Raw genomic sequence first — 14451 nt, 5'->3', positions numbered from 1 at the left:
CTCCCACTCCTCCCACTCCCATTTGCTTTTTATATTAGCGTTGACAATACATGTGCTCCTCAGAAACCCCTTAATTTCCCCAAAGTATTTATAATTTTCTTGTCTTTTGAGTTTAATACTATGGACTCAATCATTGCTTTTTTTAATCTTAAGAAACCAATGAATTCCTCGGCATCAAATATGTAGGAATAGATACATACTGGGTGACATTCTCTGCTAAAGGTGTACCTAAGTGCTATGAATTTACATAGAGTGGTTATATAGTCTAATATGCAGTTCTGATGTTTAATTTTATCCATATCTCTATCAATAAGAATACAGATTAAGCTGTTTTGTCAGAGAGACCCAATGACTTTGATAAAATTTGTTTTGTCACTTAACAGTCCAGGCCTGATAGGCACTCTTCCTTATGACCTCGTGGGATGCAAGCTGGCAAAGTGGCTCTGCCAGCCTTTGCATGTGACTTCTGTGATTCCTCTGGTGAACTCCATGGTAGCAGAGGAGTGTACACCCAGTGCATAAAGACCAAAGCTTTGAAGTATAATTCATTGCTTTCATTCACATTCTGTTGGTGAGAACTTAGCTACTGATCATACCTACCAGCAATGGAAGCTGGAAAATGTAGTCTCAGTTAGGTTGCTGTGTATCAGCTAAAATTTGCTGAAGGATGAAGAACAAGTTTTGAAGGTCGACTGCTTTATTTTTTAAATTTATTTAAAAATTATATTTATTGACTGATTTCTGGCTGTTCTGGGTATTCATTGCTGCACAGGCTTTTCTCTAGTTGTAGTGAGTTGGGGCTATTCTCTAGTTGAGATGCACGGCTTCTCATTGTGGTAGCTTCTCATTGTGGAGCACAGGCTCTAGGTGCACCCAGGCTCAGTAGTTGGGGTACATGGGCTTAATTGCTCTGCAGCATCTGGGTTCTTTCCTGGCTAGGGATCAAACCCATGTCTCCTGAATTGGCAGGTGGATTCCTAACTACTGGGCCAACAGGAAAGTCCTGCCACTTCATTTTATATCTAATGTTTTCTTTGTTTATAACATAAAATTCAGTGTCAGTTCAAAGTGAAGCACTTTCCCCTGTCTCTCCCCAATTCCAACCTCTCAAAAAGAATAAAGAAAGAGATCTGCTTGCCCTTTTGTTGAAATGGAAGATTAACTTGATACATTAGATCTGCAAAATCAGAAGATATTGATAGAATCACTTTTTGCCTTGCAGAAGTCTTTGATAATATTTATATATTTTTAAAAATATGTCTATCAGAAGGCCTGTTGACCACTTGTGGAAGGATAATAAAAAGAAATTTACTGAGGTGAGCATATCTAAGCCCTTTTAGGTGAGTGGTTGTTTCTAGTGCCGGTAGTAAGACTGGTACAGTTTGATGCTATTGTTCATTTGAATCCTGCCTCTCTGTTTTGGAGCACAGACTCATTAAACACCTTTTTGATTTCCAGGCAGTTCTCCATACATAGAGAAAATGCACCAGTCATGCAGTCCGTAGATATTTCTGATTGCTATAAAAATGATTTCTCATGATTAAAAAAAGTAGTTGGAAATCATAGTGATATATTCCCTCCTTCTTTAGGAAATTAGTTTCTGATTATGATTTTGACTTATATTGAAGTGGCTTATCTACAGGGATGGGATGTGCTTATTGTGCCAGCATATGTTATTTCACCCGTGTGACAAAATACTTTTATTGTAAATGAGTAAATCATTCTGGGCTTCCCTGGTGGCTCAGGCAGCCTACAATGCAGGAGATCCAGGTTCAGTTCCTGGGTTGGGAAGGTCCCCTGGAGAAGGGAATAGCAAGCCACTCCAGGGTTCTGGCCTGGAGAATCCCATGGACAGAGCGACTCAGAAAGAGTCGCTCAGAAAGGACTGAGCGACTAACACACAAAAATCATTCTGGTGACTACTTCAGTCTTAATTTCACTAAGGATGAGTTGATTTCTAAGGACTTGATTTCCCGGACAGTGACAAGATGCCAGATTTAGCTGGCTTGCTCTTGTTTGATACCTACTGCCACTCCATATAGAGACAGAAAAGGAGGGATGAAGAAGAGAATTAATTGTTCTGATCTCTGTTGATTCATGTCTTATTATGAGTCTTGAAAATTTTAGCTAGAGGGCAGAAACTACCTCTTTGTGGTTTATTTTATCGTATATCAAGCAAAAGTGGCTTTAAGAAATAGCTGAAAAATTTGCCCAAATACTATCAAAATGAATATCAGCTTTGCCAAAACTAAAACTAGTTTCCAAATGGGTGGAACTTCTGAAAATGTGTACATTTTTCAGAAGACTCATGATGTTGGACTTACTGGAATGTAGCTCTGCATAAAAATTATGTTCTGTAGAAGACAACTTAGATAATTTTGTGATCAAGGTAGCTCATGCATTTATTAAATAAACATTGATTTAAGCATTGTTATGTGCTCACTATTCTAATAAGAATCCGTTTCTCTACTTTCAGGCAAGACTATATAATTTTTCCTAGGCATTTTTTATTCTTGGAAATCCTAAAGATGAGAAGTTCTTCATCCTGTCTTATAACATTTCATGATGTATAATCATTTAGAAGTTTTTTCCTGACATTCTATCTTTATGGTTTTGTTTTACCATAGGAAAATGAAAAAACCCCCAATAGCCAGTTTTAAAAAAAATAAACCTTCTATTCTTGGAAACAGTTTAAAGTTACTTCTCAGAATTTTAACATCTCGGCTAGATACTCTTATTTCTGTCCATTCTTGTATTTTTATTTAACAAATCTATAAGCTAATATTTATTGATAGTGATTAGTAACTGGAGAAACCTCGGTAGTGAAGGTTTACCTAAGTGATTAATCTAGCTGAAGGGAAAAGACTTAAATATGTCTTATCATTCTCCTCATAATTGAATAGATGTCTCAAAGTAGCTTATTAATAAATGAGCAGTACAGACAAAACTGCTAAAGAATTCCAGATAGGCAGCAGAACACAGACTTTGAAACCATGCAGCCTGGATGTAATTTGTGGGCCTGCCACTCACAAGCTGTAAGTCTAGACAATTGCCTAGTCTTCCTGTGCCCCGGTTTCCCCATATGTTAAATACAGATAATAATGGTATCCATCTTACAGCATTATTGTAAGATTTGGATTAATTAGTATATATAAAGTGTTTAGAACAGTGCCTGGTACATAGAAAGCATGATGTAATAATAATAGTGAAAAACACTGTATACCTAAATGCTGTTGGAAGATTGTGTGGTGGATTAAGCTAAGATTTGAGGCAGAGATGGAATTTGGATAATTTATAGGAGTGGAGGGGCTTGTGCAGGCAAGGTGGGAAAGTATGAGATGTGTAGCAGACACTGACCAGAATGGTTGTGAGCTCAGAGTCGTCTGAAACATAAGGATTTCAGTGCTGGGAAGAGAGGCAGTCTTAGGCCCGGCTCTCAGAGACTTTCAATGTTATTGTCAGGAATTTGGATTTAATCTTTGTAGGTGGTAGGTACATGAGTGGTAATAGGCATTTTTTAAATCTTTTTATGAAGTAGTTTGTTGGATTGGTGGAGGCAGATGGTGAGAGTGGTGGCAGGTGACACTGCAGCCAGTGCACAGGCCTGAAATGGGGTGGAAAAAGAAAAATGGTGAGAAAGAGATGTTTGTAAGAGACATCATTGTGGAAAATTGAAAGGTTTTGCCTGCCTTTATTTTTTGAGAAGTTTTCTCTTACCTAGGATGTATTCTCCCTTCATTTGTTATCTTTAACTACAGAGGGAAAATCAGATTAGGGAGTAGTCTATGGGTGAAATATCACATTTTTCGGGTGGCATGCTTAGATTGAAAGTCCAATTGGAAATGCATAACAGGCAGTTGGAAATGGACTGAAACTCAGGGGAGAAGTCAAAACTGGAGTTAGAAATACAACAGTCATCTCATTAGAGCTAGTGTTTGAGCAATGGGGAGAGTCAAGATCTTTGAGACAGAGAATAGGAAGAGCTGAATCTCCTGCTTGAGGAACATCTGCTTTAAGGGAACTTGATGGAACCGCCAAAGAACTGTGAGAAAACCACGATGGTGTTAACAACTTGCATTAAAGAAGAGAAGAGAGTTTGCAAGCTGACTGCATAGTCAGCAGTGTTAGAAGTAGCAGAACAAACAGAAGGAGGCCTAAAACAGTTATTGCATATGGCAGTAAGAAGGCCATTAGGAATCTTGGTAAGTAAAGTTTCAGTGGAGTTTAAGAAATCAGATTTTAGGACTTTTCTTTGAGAACTATGGATGTTAAAGGAAGAAGAAATATATGGTGACTCTACCCAGTGGCTCAGCTGGTAAAGAATAAAGAACCTGCCTGCCAGTCCAGGAGACACAAGAGACGGGAATTCAGTCCCCATGTTGGGAAGATCCCCTGGAGAAGGAAATGGCAACCCACTCCAATATTCTTGCCTGGAAAATTCCATGGACAGAATAGCCCATGGGGTTGCAAAGAGTCAGACCTGACTGAACGTGCACCACTACCACAAGTAGGTACTAATGAAGATTTTCAGGCAGAGCAAGAAACCAGTGGAGAGGTAAAGATTAAAGATTTGGGGGAAGAAGGTGGAGTGGACTGGTGGGGAGGTCGAATGAGCTGGCGAGGAGCTGGAGCCAGTGGGAGAGATCAGGTGGAGCCTGTGGCTTAACTTCAGAAAAGAGGAGGCCCACATTCTTGGGCAGTGGTATCTTGTGCCTGGGGCAGTGCTGGACACTTAGAAGGTATTTGGAAATATATATAAAGGTATGACTGAAAGGAAGAAGGCAGGCTAGGTATAAAAACACAGAGGCAGTGAAAACGGGTGAGTCTATAGTGCCTGATGAGTAAAATTCTGTTATTAAGGTAGGAAACAAGATCATCAGACAAGGTGTTGATGAGGATGATAACGATGGTTAACGTCTACCTGTGGTTCAAGCTCCATTTTAAGTGTTTTGCATGTGTTATCTCATTTATTTTCCAGATAAACCTGTATGTACTATTTCCCCACTTAGTAGATGGAGAAATTAAGACAAGAAAGATTAACTTGTCCAAAAACATACATTTTGTAAGGGCATTTGGGGATTAAACCAAGATCGCCTGACTTCATAGGTCATGATCTTAACTATTGGGCTCCTGCTTCCCAAGCCTTGAGGAATGAATAGAAGATTTCAGACATTCATGAGATTCAGAACATTTATGGTAGAAATGGTGCCTGGGAAGCAAGCCATAAGATATAGTTTAAAAAATCTTTTTTAATAGCAATGAATTTTTAAAAAATTACTTCTTTGTTGGTTGTTCTAAAAGTAACATATGCTAATTAAAACTTGGAAAATAAAGTATAATTTTGACATTAATAGTCCCAAACCCAGAGATAACCATTGTTGACGATTTTTAGTATTTTCTTGTAGCTTTTTTCTAAGATTATATTATGTATGTATGTATGTATTATATATGTATATTACTCTAACATATATATAATTTTGTGGGATTTTCATTTAAAATTTTTATTGAGTGTTATTTCATATTATCAAATATACCATAACTTTCACCATTTCTCTTTTGTTGATGATCAAGTCATTTCTGTATTTTGTTCTGGTTCTTCCTGCATGTTTGTTTTCTGAACAGTTTTCCTCCATGCCCTGGGAGATATGACCACAGATACCTCCTGAGGTATAGCTCACAGCATTGCCAGCACTGGGACTTTGGTTTTTCTCCCCCAGAAAAATTTTCAAAGTTTTTCAAACAAAAGGCTTTGCTATGTAAGTATGTTATTACATTTGCTTTATCACATATCTGTTTGTTTATCAATCCTGCTATGCAGCTTTTAAAAATCCATTTCAAAGTAAATTGCAGACATTAGTAGACTTCCCCCTAAATGCTTCAGCATGCTTATTATTAACTAAGAATTCACCATTTTAAAAAACATGTTTCCTTTTGATATAAAATCTACATTCAAAGAAATATACAAATCTTTAAGTTTACATTTGCTGACTTTTGATAAATCCATACACCTGGAATGCTCAACCTTTTATCACTTTTTATGATCTTAAGATTTAAAGAAATCCCAGGAAATTGCTCTGGCTAGCCCACCTTGGGTTTGACACTCTGACCTCACAAAATGAGGGGAGCAACATTTTGAACATATAAGAGAATGCTGGGCAGATAGAACTAAAGATACCTACTGGAGAGAGCTTCCTGAAAGTCGAATTACACTAATGGAATTTAGACAGCATGCCTTTATGCTGGGCAAAAAGCATGTAGGTTGGTTTTATTCCCTTTAGAATGTTGGCTCTAATGTCCCACAGTAATGATTTTTTGTTCTATGTACTTGTGCTTCATCATTTTTTTCTTTAATTGATGTATCACATGTTTTGCATGTCTTAAAAAAAACAGATCGTAAACTCTTGAGGGCAAAGACCACTTTTTTTTTTTCAAATCTCACTTCATTCCTTATATAGTGGCATTGATGGTAAATACTCAAATTCTCCAACCAGCTATGTCCTCTGTGCACCAGTGAAGGTGCTTTTAGCTGCAAGTAATAGTAACCTTCACTCAAAGAGGCTAAATAATCAGGAAGTATACTTTTGTATGTAAAACTAGGTCAGCTTCAGGGTTGGTTAATTTGTGGATTAATGACATTGTCAAGAACCTAGAATTTTTCTGTCTGGGCTCTGCATCATTTCTGTGTCAGTTTTGTCCTTAGACTATATTCTTTCACAATCCTAGGGTGACTGTTACATGTCCATGTCCAGGCATTAAATCTAAATGCAATAATAGTATTTCTTCCCTTCTGTCCCTCAAGAGTCAAGAAACCTTTCCCAAAAGCCCTCTAGTTGACCTCTGTATTTTACTGGCTAGAACTCATTGATGTTAACAAACTCAAATCAGTCACTTGTGAAGATAATGGAATCATGGTGACTTCTGATCAAAATTTACCCATTTATAGGTCATCTCTCCCCTTTCCACATGGGAGAGGAGTGGACACTGATGCAATCAGGACTCTTAGAAAGAAAGAAGGAAGGAAAAGAAAGAAGGTAGATTGATTGTGTAGGCAACAGGTAGCACCTATTACATAGCATTAATCAGTTCAGTTCAGTCGCTCAGTCGTGTCCGACTCTTTGTGACCCCATGAATCGCAGCACGCCAGGCCTCCCTGTCTGTCACCAACTCCCAGAGTTCACTCAGACTCACGTCCATTGAGTCAGTGATGCCATCCAGCCATCTCATCCTCTGTCGTCCCCTTCTCCTCCTGCCCCCAATCCCTCCCAGCATCAGAGTCTTTTCCAATGAGTCAACTCTTCGCATGAGGTGGCCAAAGTACTGGAGTTTCAGCTTTAGCATCATTCCCTCCAAAGAAATCTCAGAGCTGATCTCCTTCAGAATGGACTGGTTGGATCTCCTTGCAGTCCAAGGGACTCTCAAGAGTCTTCTCCAACACCACAGTTCAAAAGCAGCAATTCTTTGGCACTCAGCCTTCTTCACAGTCCAGCTGTCACATCCATACATGACCACAGGAAACACAGCATTATTACTTAATGAAAATGCCTGATCTTGTCCTCTGAAGTTGGTGGTCATTGGACACATTGAAAAAAATACCTGTATTTGATTCTCGTTGCTGTCTAAATGCTTTCTCTGTTGGTGACATTTTATACTATTTATTGACCCCAGTCTTTTACATTTTAGGCACTTGAATTTTTTTCCCACTTCTTCCTGGGATTTATCTGTCTTTGTCTCTTACTGTATTTTGAAAACGTGCGTTTTAACTGTTGCATCTTAATTTCATCTGACATTAGTTTCTGTAAGACTAATATCTAAGCCTGGGTTCTTTGACATACAGACCCTGAGACAAGGATTAAAGTGCAGATCAAATCTGAAAGCTGCAGGTCAGATCTTTTGCAGGGCAAAAGGAAAAGAAACAAGGAATGATGCAAAGAAATTGATTTGATACAGAACTATCTCTTGCTTCACAACAAGCTGTGAAAAGAAATAGCAGGTCTTTCAGCAGGTGTGTTCACTTGCCTACAGGATTTCTCTGAAAGGAAATGAAAATGGTTGCAGTGAGGAATTACATTTGAGTAGTCCTTGGCTTCCCTGGTGGCTCAGACAGTAAAGCGTCTGCCTGCAATGCAGGAGACCTGGGTTCGATTCCTGGGTCAGGAAGATCCTCTGGAGAAGGAAATGGTAATCCACTCCAGCACTCTTGCCTGGAAAATCGTGTGGACAGAGGAGCCTGATAGGCTACAGTCCATGGGGTTGCAGAGAGTCGGACACGACTGAGCGACTTCACTCACTCACTCACTCAGTCCTTGGAAAAGAGAAAGAAAAGGGTGGGGCAGGGGGGGGATTTATCTGCCTGGTTTCCTCCTGTCTCCTGTCCTAGCTGATCGAGATTTATCCCATGGGGAGCTAACTCCTCTGTACTCCCAAGCATCATCCAGACCCTTTGCAGCCACTCAGGATGCTAGATCCATGCCCTCAGTGTGTATTTCATCTAAGTCCAAAGTGACTTGGATGAGATACCAACAGAGAAAGAAAAAGACAGACACACATAGAGGTGGTTGCAGGTATCTGAGAAAGTATACAAGTTTGTGTCCCATTATACCTAAGACGGTTGAAATTTTTGTCATAACATTACTTTGGTATTTAGTTATTTGGAAACATTAGTTTCAGAAAATAAGCCAGAGACTGCTTTTACTATTCAAGGGGCTATAAAGCTTAAGATCATCACCTTATGAAATGTTTTACTTTTCTCTGGTCTTGGAATCTCTCATAGGAAGTGTTGGCAATGTTTCAAAGCCAACCATTTGGCTTCGAACACATGGTATTGGTTGTTGTGGATCTAGGTCAACATTGACTTCTCTGTAGTCATCTCAAAATATGATATGGCTGAGTGGAATGGCTCTGGGCACTCTTGGATTGTCCAGTCTTTCCAAGTTTATAGAGACTGATGGGTTCTTTGGATCTCCAGACACTTGGACATCCTCCGAGTATTGGCTTTGAGTTCTAGGTGTTCTTACCAGGCCAGCTTCTTTTCAAAGAGAGCAATTTTTGCTTTTTGTTCAGAGTGCAGAGAAAAAAAACCCTGTTGAATTGGTGGTGGAAGAGGCACAATCTGATGGGATGAAGGAAAGAGTATCTTTCCTGGGTTGCTTTGGTCTTTGCATTCTTCGTGTGTTTCTTTTGTTTTCTTGGGTTAAGATCTCTTTGCTTTTTCCCATTAATATGCTTTACTTAAATCACTATGATTGCTTAATAGAGTAATGGTAGCTGTTTTGGTGTGGGAGCTTACAGGATGAGTTTGTCAGAGATGAATGTTAATTGGATGCATCTAATAAGCCTGAGGATAGTTCTGCTTCTGTGTCGTCATAGGAACTGAGGCAAGCATTTGGCCATTCCCGCCATGTGAATGGCTCTGAGTGCTCTTGACCCATTCTGAATTGCCTAAAGTGAGTGGCACTGGCATGAAACTGTGGCACAGCAGAGCCCATTGAACTGCACTGAAAGCATGAGGATGTTTCACCAGTCTTTGGTTTGTGCTGAGGGCTTCCCAGGTGGCACTAGTGGTAAAGAGCCTGCCTGCCAATGCAGGAGATGTAGTAGATGTGGGTTCAGTCCCTGGGTTGGGAAGACACCCTGGAGGAGGGCATGGCAATCCACTCCCGTATTCTTGCCTGGAGAACCCCATGGACAGAGGAGCCTGGCAGGTTCCACAGGATTGAAAAGAGTTGGACACGACTGAGCAACTAACACTTTCATTCACCTTTTTTAAAGTGTTCTGAAAGGATCTGTGTTCTCTCATCAGACTTTAGTGTCTTGACTTAACCTAGGGACATAAGGTGACCTTAAAACACACAGCTCTACATATATCTAGTTAGTTGACCCTCTTCTTCCTGTTTTAAAAAATTAATGAAATGACTACCATGTGCTTTGTTTAAGATAACCTGAAAATAAAAGCTCCGCACCCCTGCTCACCACCATTTTCTAGTCCAGAGAAGATGATGGTCTCTCTTCCATTCACCTCGGATACTTCTTACTTGCTGTGAGTTGTGAGGCTACTTGTAAGGCTGATGTAAGGTGGGATATTTTCTCCTTTTTGATGCTCTGCTTATGAGCTAGAGTCATAAAAATTCAAGAATTGTGCCAAATGTTCTTTTGTTGATGACTGTGATTTAGTCTGTTATGTAACTGTAATGTATAATTTACACATCCTGAAGATCATCAGTCTCTGTGCAGAGCGACTATATTTAACCCTCACTTCTTTGGAAAAAGAGAACATTACCAATTATCTTTGAAACTATATTTGTGAGACAATGCACATTGATCCACCCTCTGTCTCCATTTTTAATTTTTGGTGTGTTAAGTAGTACTTTATGGTTTATTCTGTGCTTTAATGTATAAAGGCTCAGAGGAGAAAGAGAGAACTTAGTGCTAGTGACTGTATCTTGAGACTTCCATGGCTTCTATTGTCTAAGACAACAGACAATAATATCCCTGTCATCTCTATTAATATGCAGGTCCAGAAAGGACAAAAGGGTACATTTCTTTCCACTATTATCTCTTTGTTGTAGAAGGGGAGTGGAAAGAGAGTATTTTGAAATATTTAATGGTGAATAGTTCGTAGTAAGAAAAGAACACTTCCTTTTCCAATAATGTGGTGCTAGTGGTGCTTGTATCATTTGAAGAGTTTTTGAGGAAGAAAATGGTTAATTTTGGTTTTCTTTTATCTTAACCTTTGTAAGTTAAGTCCAGTTTTAAGCTCAAATCCCGTAACAGTGTCTTTTAAATAAATTCGCGTATTTACCACCGAACATTTTGCCTCATTGCCCTGCCTCAGGCTCTGTTTATATGAAGTTGTCGATGTGAAAGGAAATGTTGACTGTGTTCACACAGGACTGTGTTCCCTTAAGAAAGAAAGCCTTGAATGAGAAAATGATGTTCTCATTAAATCAGCTCTTTAAGAGTAGGTGGGAGGAATTGCTATCGATCTAATGGATTTAATAGTTCATATACAAAGTCTGTGGAATAGAAGTAATATTCTGCAGCTGAGTAACTGTAGATTAATCCATCTTTAGACAGAATTCTGGAAGCATCTGTAAAACTGGAAAATTACATTTCTCTTCCCTTTTTCAGGCACAACTGGACTAAATGTATTTCCCAAATACTTTAGAATCAAATTATATCCACATAAGTAGGTCTACAGAAAATTATATGAAAAATTGAAATAAAATCATAAGATATAAATGTTAGATTCTTCTTGGCTACATTTATTTTGGTGCCAGTTTGTTTGGAAGGGCTGCAGTGTTGAAGGGTAACCAGAGGTCACTTGTAGAAATTCTTTCTTCCTTGGGTGATTCTCTAATAACTGGTGGTGGTCTATTTTAGTTCAGTTGGATGAAGTAACCCTTTTAAGAGGGGTGGTGAAGTCAGACATTTAAGCTTCTCTTCCCGCTCTCCCTTTGACCCTTTTAAAACCCCTTTCTTTTATTCTACTCACTGAAACACATCACTGAGCCCTCCTCCTTTGTCAGAAAAGGCCAGTCCATCCTTTCCCCCTTCCTGCCCTAACCTTTAATGAGTAGTTTGTTCTGTGAAGATATGTGGGGTCCCAAGACATGTGAGAATTTTGATAGATATAAGTGACATTCTATGGATGGAAATGAGGAAGACTTTGTTCATGTTTCATTCTCATATGAACTACATATTCCTTTTATGTTTTACACCTACAAGATATTCAGTTTAGGTAGCATATACTGTTTGAAGGTTCTCGAGGAAATAAAAAGTAAATTAATAACAATAATCATAATAGTAACAACTACATCTCTGCTTATTAGCAGTGAAACAAATGCAGAAGGAATTGGAACTTTTAAGTACATTTACAAGTAAAAGAAGAAGAGACTCATTATTAAGCATAACAGTAGTACCATGTGTTTCCGTAGAACATTGCCATTTACTCTTGACCTGAGTTTAGTATGACCTTATATGATAGCAGAGGAGTGGATTGCTTGGACTGCCATTGTTTCTTTAGCTTTAAGATCTCTGGGTCTAAGTCTTCACACCAGCAATTTTAATTAGCATTGTTGCTGTGCTGTATTATCAAACTGCTTGAGTAGTCAGATAGTCTATTAGTGGCAGCTGTTCTTCATGTTTAATCTTTTCCCTCTTCTGCTTCTTTCATCACTGTCAACTTTCCAGCTTGCAGACTAGAGCATATGTAGCCATCTTTATTTACTTTTGTTCCGTGCTAGCATTTGCCTTCCACTAAATGAGGTTGTCCTTTATGAGACAGCTGGTAATTTATTTCTACAGTCAAGGCTCATATACTGCATTTCAGAACTTGGGATATGTTAGTAAGGCTTCAAAAATGAAAATATCATCTGAATGAACATTGTACTGATGGTGAGCTACAGACAACACTCCCCACCCCCGCTAAAAAAAAGCCAATATCTGAATGTCTAGTACTTGTGTTTGTCTGTCCCATTAATAGTAGACTGTGAGAATGGCTATAAATAGATATATATGTGTGTGTTTTCATATTAATCTCTTTCTCCAAAGCAGAATCATTCCTTAGGGTCATTTTTATGAGCAGTACTCCTAATTTGATTTTACATCAGTCCAAGGAGCATTTTTTCTCTTCCATTTACATCAGAGTTGTTGAAAGCATCATTGAACTTTTAAACCAAGTTAGGAGCACTGCTTAAAACATGCTTTTATTAAATCAACCTGATAAGAGAAATTCTATAAGCCAGACAAACTCTAAGGTTCCCAGGGCTCTAATGGGGTCCACAGTTAGCTACTAGGTTAAGGGTGGGGTAGTATGACTTCCTCAGAATTTATACTTGGACTGTACAATTCAACCTAGTCAGAAACCACTGCAGTCAATAATGTAGCTTTTTGACTGGCTCTTTGTTATATTTTTGTAATTTGGGGGTTTTAGACTATGCACACTTTAAAATCTTATCTTTATATGTATTATAATGCTAAACTTCAGCATTAGGGTACATGGAAATACTTAAAGTCTCAACCAAAAAATTCTATCAGTATAGTAGTTAATTAAATGTATTTGTATAAAGAATAGTTTACAATGTGGGTTCATTGTTAAAATCCACCCCTTCAGAATTAAAAATTTACTTCTTAAAGGTAATGAAGATGTTTCCTAACATTTATTGAATGGTTGATGATTGCCTCTAAAAGGGTTATGTTTGTTTCTGGCAAAGGGTCAGGTAACTCTCAACAGCACCTCTGATAGAGAATCTGGTGAAGATTTTGCAGAGCATATTACATGAAGCTGTTAAAGAAGGATTAATTTCAGTGTAGTAAGCAGACCTCCAGCTTTCGCTTTGCTCTGGAGGCAGTGGACAGGGAGCCTGCATCCCTCTTCTTCAACGGGCCACAGTGCTCTGGAAGAGTGAACTCCGTCTGCCCATCTCATTTGATGGCAGCTAACTGAGAGTCGCCATGTGGTGTTTGGTATGCACACATTCTGCAGACACTGCAATGAAAAGGGTGATGGGGTCCACATCATCCCTTGCCTTCTGTAAAACTTAGTGGTAGTTTTCCATTGCCCTGTGGATCAAGTGCCAAACGTCCACTCTGAGCTTTGAAAAGGACCTTAGACCATTTCCTTTACCTTTCCTCTTCATGCCCACGTTTAGGTTAATTTTTTTCCAGAATTGCACCTTATGCCCTTCCTGTTATCTATTCAGGTAAATCTTTACTCTTTACTCTTCCATGTGAAAATGTTCCAGATGTGAAAAGTGAATGGTTTCCCTTCATACTTTGAATTGTGCATAGTGAATATGTAATTAATCATCATCATTGAAATGGGATTCAAATACACTAAATGTATTTACAGAATAATATGGAAGAAGAACACAGGGAAGGAAATCCTTAATTCTGGGAAATTCACAGAATATTTTACAAAGAAGATAATGTGTATCTAGGTCTTCATGGATGAGTAGGAATTTTCCAGGTGTGTTTTGGACAGAGGGAGGAGAATACATGAAAAGTTATGACATCTTACATTTGCAGCAACATGGATGGACCCAGAGATGATCATACTAAGCAAAGTAAGAACGAAAAAGGTAACACCATATGGTACCACTTACATGTGACATCTAAAATACAACAGCAATGAACGTATTTATGAAACAGAAGCAGACTCACGGGCATGGAGAACAGCCTACGCTTGCCACAGGGTTGAGGAGGGAAGGATTGAGAGTTGGGGACTAGCCAACTGTCACACACATGGTGGATAAACAACAAGGTCCTAAGGTCCTACTCCATAGCAGAGGCAACCACATTCCATATCCTGTGATAAACCATAATGCAAAAGAATATGAAAAAGTCTATATGTATAACTGAGTCACTTTGCTGTACAGCAGAAATTAACATAACATTGTAAATCAACTACACTAAAATTTTAAAAAAAGAAAAAAAATTTATGGCCTTGTAAAG

At 38.7% G+C, this 14451-nt stretch overlaps 1 protein-coding gene across 3 annotated transcripts in view; it reads left to right on the top strand.

The window, feature by feature from the left end:
* BTBD9 (BTB domain containing 9) overlaps window positions 1-14451 on the top strand; it is a 421919-nt gene that overhangs the window by 92071 nt on the left and 315397 nt on the right. For 2 of the 3 annotated variants that reach the window (XM_027524030.1, XM_027524031.1), the window contains exons 7-8: window positions 5623-5756; window positions 9934-10036. The exons of the other annotated variant lie outside the window; for it this stretch is intronic. In XM_027524030.1, coding sequence (XP_027379831.1) covers window positions 5623-5756; window positions 9934-10036 — 237 coding nt within the window. The remainder of the gene's footprint in view (window positions 1-5622; window positions 5757-9933; window positions 10037-14451) is intronic. 3 annotated transcript variants of the gene reach the window in all.

Source organism: Bos indicus x Bos taurus, chromosome 23, assembly GCF_003369695.1.
Source record: "Bos indicus x Bos taurus breed Angus x Brahman F1 hybrid chromosome 23, Bos_hybrid_MaternalHap_v2.0, whole genome shotgun sequence".
In the NCBI taxonomy this organism is placed as follows: domain Eukaryota; kingdom Metazoa; phylum Chordata; class Mammalia; order Artiodactyla; family Bovidae; genus Bos; species Bos indicus x Bos taurus.
This window is presented reverse-complemented; position numbering and strand designations above follow the sequence as displayed.